This window comes from Dipteris shenzhenensis, chromosome 3 (genome assembly GCF_047967505.1).
Source record: "Dipteris shenzhenensis isolate YYH24624 ecotype China chromosome 3, Dip_SZ_1.0, whole genome shotgun sequence".
In the NCBI taxonomy this organism is placed as follows: domain Eukaryota; kingdom Viridiplantae; phylum Streptophyta; class Polypodiopsida; order Gleicheniales; family Dipteridaceae; genus Dipteris; species Dipteris shenzhenensis.
In genome coordinates, this window is record NC_141598.1 from 25,351,564 (window position 1) to 25,357,563 (window position 6,000).

At 44.9% G+C, this 6,000-nt stretch overlaps 1 protein-coding gene across 1 annotated transcript in view; it reads right to left on the bottom strand.

The window, feature by feature from the left end:
* Positions 1-5,657, bottom strand: part of LOC147903557 (S-adenosyl-L-methionine-dependent methyltransferases superfamily protein) — an 82,936-nt gene extending 77,279 nt beyond the window's left edge. The window contains exon 1 of the mRNA XM_087399815.1: positions 4,977-5,657. Within this exon, the coding sequence (XP_087255941.1) occupies positions 4,977-5,330 (354 nt within the window). The 5' untranslated portion in view covers positions 5,331-5,657. The remainder of the gene's footprint in view (positions 1-4,976) is intronic.
* Between the last annotated feature and the right edge of the window lie 343 nt (positions 5,658-6,000).

Here is a 6,000-nt window from a genome sequence, read left to right on the forward strand (position 1 = left end):
AAAGACTCGGAAGTGATCCACTGAAGGCTTTCTATCATTCCAGACCTCATAAGGAGTTTTTGTTTTTAAAGCCTTAGTGGGAGCCCGATTCAAAATGTAATTGGCACACATCAAACCCTCAAGCCAGAATTTGTGAGGCATGTGTTTGCTTTTCAGCATACATCTGTCCATCTCCATGAGAGTTCTATTTTTCCTCTCAGCTTTGCCATTTTGTTGAGGGGTCAGCCTGACTGTGAGCTGATGCACAATACCTTTGCCTTTCAGAAAAGCATCAAATTCTGCAGACAAGTATTCCCCACCTCTATCTGTGCGCAATGTATGTATCTTGAGTCCGGTTTCATTTTCAACCATGGCTGCAAAGTGTTTAAACACCGTGAACACTTCAGATTTGCGTTTCAGCCCCAAAACCCAAGTGAAATTGGAGTAATCATCAATAAATGTAACAAAGTAGAGATGACCACCCAACGATGGAGTCCTCATGGGACCACAAACATCACTATGTATAAGCTGTAATTTGCGGACAGCTTTAACTAAACCATCCTTCTTGAAGGGGAATCTATGCATCTTGCCTAAAATGCACCTTTCACAGGCATGTGGAGGAGGTATCTCAAGAGGTGGCAATGCATCAACCATGGAATACTTCTGAAGTGTCATCAAGCTGTTGTAATGCATGTGGCCATATCGGGCATGCCATAATTCTGCATTCTGCATGGCAGCTGTAGGGGTAGAAACTGCAAGAGCATGCTCTTTTCTCAAAAAGATCAAGCTGAAAAAGCCCACGCAATAGAGTACCAGATAACTTTAAGGCAAAGTCATCTTCCCTTTCTCGGACAGCACATTTGTCATCCTCAAAGATGACCTAAAATCCAGCTCTGTTAAGAGTGGACACTAAAAGAAGATTTTTGGTTATACCAGGTACATATAAGACATCTGATAGTCTGAACATTGAGCCATCAATGGCAGTGAGCTCAACATCTCCTGTGCCACGTACTGAATATGATGAGTTGTTGGCACAAGTGACTTTCTTACCAACGGGAGGTGGATGCAAGGAAGTAAAAAGACACTTCCTAGAAGTGATGTGCTTGGATGCACCGCTGTCAAAATACCAAGTGTTCAGTGTTTCATTGACACTGAAAGCAGATGCATCCGTAGAAGAGTCATAACTGCAAGTCAAAAATGCATATGTATCATCACTGCAAGTGGCTGTACTATCCCGAGCATCTGGAGCAGCCAATCTAGAATCTGAAATGCAAGACAAAAAGGCATAATCCTGTCCAACAAAGTTGGCTGCAGCATCCCCACTGTCAGATGCATGAGGAGCTGAATCTGAAACAGCCATACCGGAGCTGTTTTTCTTCTCTTTTGCAAGCCTTTTCCTGCATTCTGCAATGTGATGACCTGGCTTTTTGCAGTAGTGACAAAAACCCTTCTTCTTGGGCTTACTTGCATCATTTTTAGCCTTTTGTGAAGGCTGTCCTGACCCACTGGAAGGCTGATTTACTGATGTCTTTGCCTGTCCCTTTGTTTTTTATTTAAACTTTGAGAGCATGGCTTGTTCACCTGCACGTGAAGCCAAATTTTTCCTGGTCTGCTCTTCCTGAAGCAGAAGTCCTATCAACTCATGAAAAGTGAGAGGATTTGCACCCCCCCTCAATGATAAGTTCAGCAAGGTATGAAAGCTGAGATAAGACTCACGAAGAGAATTCAGAGTGGTTGTAATCATCTCTGAATCAGGAATAATTTCATCTATGTTTAACAATTGCTCTCTGAGATCCTGTAGCTTTGTGAGGTGGACTGACATGGAGTCACCCTCTTCCATATGTGTATTACTTAACTCTCTTTTCAAGAAGGATACCCTTGCATCATTCCGGGCTGCATACATGCTTTCTAAAATATCCCACGCTGCCTTGGAGGTCTTACACGACCGGATATGCGGAATGATAAATCTTTTCACTGAAAGAGAGATACATGACAAAGCTAAGGCATCTCGTGAATCCCATCTCTTCTGATCTGGAGTAGTGGCTATAGCTGCACCAACAACTTGTTCTGCAGCTGCCCCTTGTGCACGACCTCTTCCACCTCCTTGCTGAGGAGGAGTATTAGGTGCCATACCTGCTGGTCGGATCTCACCCCCATTCACATAATCCCATAAATTGCGAGAAATCAGAATATTGCGTACCATAAAACTCCAGAGGGAGTAGTTGGTACCATCCAACTTGTCTTCCTGTGAAAGACCACCGAACTGAAAATCATTCTGATTTTGCTGGGCCATATCTGAGAAAGAGATTTAAGCAGATACAAAACTGAATTCCCTTACTGGGAATGAAATGCACAACTCCCAAAAAACACAGCCAAGCACTGGCTGTAAATGCAACTCAGATTTCTGTACTTGCACTGTCAGAAATTTGTCCAAGCATCAAAAACTCTCCAGAATCTGCCAAAAGTGCTGCAAAACACTCCAAGAAAGGCAATATGATCTGAAAACTCCAGAAATTGCTCTCCCAACACAAAAGCCCCAAAATAGGCCTGAAATTGCAACCGGAAAGGGGCAAATAGATCAAAGCCCCCAAATGTTGCAAGTATTGCGCTCTGTCTGCAAAAGCCCCAAATTTCACTGCAAGATTGCACTGTAATTACAAAATCCCCAAATTTCTTCAAGAAATTATACTGCAGAACTGAAAGCCCCAAATTTGGAGCTTGAAATTGCAACCAGAAAGGAGCAAAAGTACAAAAAGCCCCAAATTTTACAATTTCAGCAGAAAGCCCCAAATTTCAGACCAAATCTGCAATGTTTGCTCCAAGTGTAGCTCCAAACTACAAAATGATTGCAATGTCTGCAACAAACAAAATGCCCCAAATGTACTACCAAAAAACTGAGCCAAACAATGGCTGTCTGCAAAATGTGCCTGCCAAAGATCACCTGCGAGTTTCTCCTGTACGAAATCAAAGGACTACCTGCTGTACGGAAGCGGGTCCAGTACGGAAGTATCGTACGGATGACAGTACACAGAACGTACGTGCTGTACTGAAGACAGCGAGCTGTACGGCTGGTGGCGACGAGCTGTACGGCAAGTGGCGACGAGTTGTACGACGAACCGTACAGTCTGACGGCGAGCTGTACGGACGACCACGACGAGCTGTATGGACGCGACGTACGACGCAAATATGCAACGCATGTACGGTATAGTACGACAGGTAGGTACGACATGTACGGTACGGATTCCGTACAACCGTACGGACTGTACGGACGAGGTGCAGCAGCAAAGCATGGGTTGTAGCTGGAGCTCAACGGGGAAGAAGTAGGGAGCTGGATCTAATGCTCTGATACCAAATGTGAGAATGGAGAGTGAGAGAGAGCAAGAGAGTGAGAGCTGAAAGCTTGGAAGCTGAAAGCTGAGTTGCCATAGAAGAGTGTGAAGAGTACAACTCAATGAGTGAGAGAGAAGGTTTTGTCCTAGTGACAAAACCTTAGTAGTCACTAACCATAGTTAGTGAACTAACTGCGATTAGGGGGAAAAACCTCTTAAAGAGGGAAAAGTGTCCCTAACTAGCTTATTAAATTACATTGGTCACTGCTGAATTATATCTATAATTCTAACAGGCTAGCCATGACCCCTCCAGGATTGGTTGACTTAGGCGAAGGAGGAGACCTAATTCGCAAGAACTATACTCTCTCTTTATTGTATAGAAGCTCTCACATGGGAGAATGGAGGGTGAAGACTTTTCAGCCATGGCATAGGGGAGGTATTCAGCACTCACATGTGGGGCATTCAGCACTCACATGTGGGGCATTGACCCTTACACCCGACACCCCCTCTAACTAACACAATGTGGCCCCTATAAAAGGAAGCCAAGGCCTCAATTCCCCTATGCACCCATGGCCATATAAACCTCTACGAAAGCGCACGGCAAGGACGAGAGAGATGAGCAAGCTTGGGAGAATTTTCTACTAGACCTCTCCGCACATTGTGGAATTTTTGCTACCTAGTTTTACTGAGTGTATTCCAGATTTGTGTGCGCTCCATTCTTGATTGGGAGATCTGAGAGCTAGTAAAATTTGTAAGAACCCTATTCCACTGCAAAAATGGTGAGGGTAAAACGATGTGAGCCTCTGAGAGCTAGTAAAATAATTGGGAACCCTATTCCACTGCAAAAATACTGAGGCAGATTGTAGGTTATATATACAGCATATTCTCCTCCGTAGCAATTCAGCGATGGACTCATGCTCCAATTTCCCCTAGTGGGAAAGTCAATTCATCGGATACTTGTATGTTCAAGGCGGGGTTAATGATGATGTTTAAAAAGCATTTCACATCATTACCACCATGTGTTAAAGCGAGCAAATATATAAATACCACTACCTAATCAATGTCCCTAAATGTAGAGTCGAAGTTCGGGAGGGATCGTAGATTTTGTGCAGAGGATTCACAGTAATGGCACGCGGATACTGTGCACGGGAAATTACAGTATGGTATAAGTTCATCTAAGTTCACTAGGAAACCGTTCATGATCTGCATCCGCTACGTGGGTTAGCTGAAACAACACGGTTTGGAAAAAGGAGAAAATTAGGTTTAAGATAAGATACCATGAATAATACTTCTCATGACACGCAATGTCTACCTCCAGAATTGCACACATCACTGAACTATGAAGGTACGAACTTTTAGCCGAAACCGTTTGTGCACGTCGCTTTGTGAAAACTACTACGTGCTCTTTGTTGCTTAGGTTATGTAGCTGCCAAGCTATTTAGCTTGTCAGCTGAACCCCGAATTGCAGTATAGCGAGCAAAAAATCGTAAGTGAAAAGGGGTTGCGATAAGCGGTACGATGTAGGTACGGACGGTGTGAAGGTTCAGTAGCTCTTGATGGGAATACATTTGTCAGCAAGCTGGCACAGGACTTGGACAACTTTACGCAAAAGACTCAAAGCAACTAGAATTTATTCGCATGGAGGAAACAGAGAAGAGGATCAACCACCTGCATCTCCGTCATGTCCATGACTCTCCATAGCATTTCTGGTCGTTTGCGCAAGTGCTGTCTGAGCATCTCAGCAACCACCACCTTCGAAAAATCTATATTCACAATGCGCTTGAGACCGGCGTCATATAGCCTCGCCGAGAGCTCCGAATTGCCGCAGCCGGGAATCAGAATCCGCGGAAGAGGACTCGCAGTAGCGACCAATCCACAGTGCTGTGCGAGCAAGTCTGCGAGGTCAGCAAACTCTCCATACCACTCGAAAGGGCGCCCGCCTCGCTGCGTGAAGAAATTATCCCAGAATTCGCGGTCGGTGAAATCCGAAGGCGAGTTGATAAGCTTCGTCACAGGTTCCATCCCCTCGAATTCCGTCTCTGGGACGTCGTCTTTTCACAAGAATGTACTGTCCAATGCTACAAGAGCGGTGCAAAACACCGTAGCATGTCCTCCGCGAGCTGCATCACGTCGTTTTTCTACTCCATCGTTGCCGCTACTTCTCTTTGTGGTTGAGAAACTCTGTCATCATCGTTTTTGTATGCTGATGGGTGAGAAACTGTGTGATGAAGAGCGATTGTTTGAAGCAAGAGAGCTGAGAAACGATCAGATCAAAGGAGGAGGTGGGATTCGAAGCAGGAAAACGTGAAGTGATGAACAAAAAGCAAGGGATTCGCGTTGCCCCAAATAGCAAAGGTTGGATTCGGGCGCTCGAATTTCGCTTCTCCATTAAATGAACTCAACCCACCTCCACGTGTGCCCCTTCGCCAACGTGTCCCCCCCATCCATTAGACCCCCCATCATGCATGTCCTCATTCGTAGGTTTTGCTTGGCCAACGCCCACTCAGCAAATTCTACCCACCACTGCTCTCAATGTGTGGAATCCCACCTAGTAGCAACGCTAGCTCAGAGACTAGATAGTTTGCAATGATGAGAGTGATGAATCAGCATGTGTTCCACGTCTTTAGCTGATAGCGAATACAATGGGTATGCAAACCTTTGCAAATGCAATAAAACAATCAATTTTTTCAAC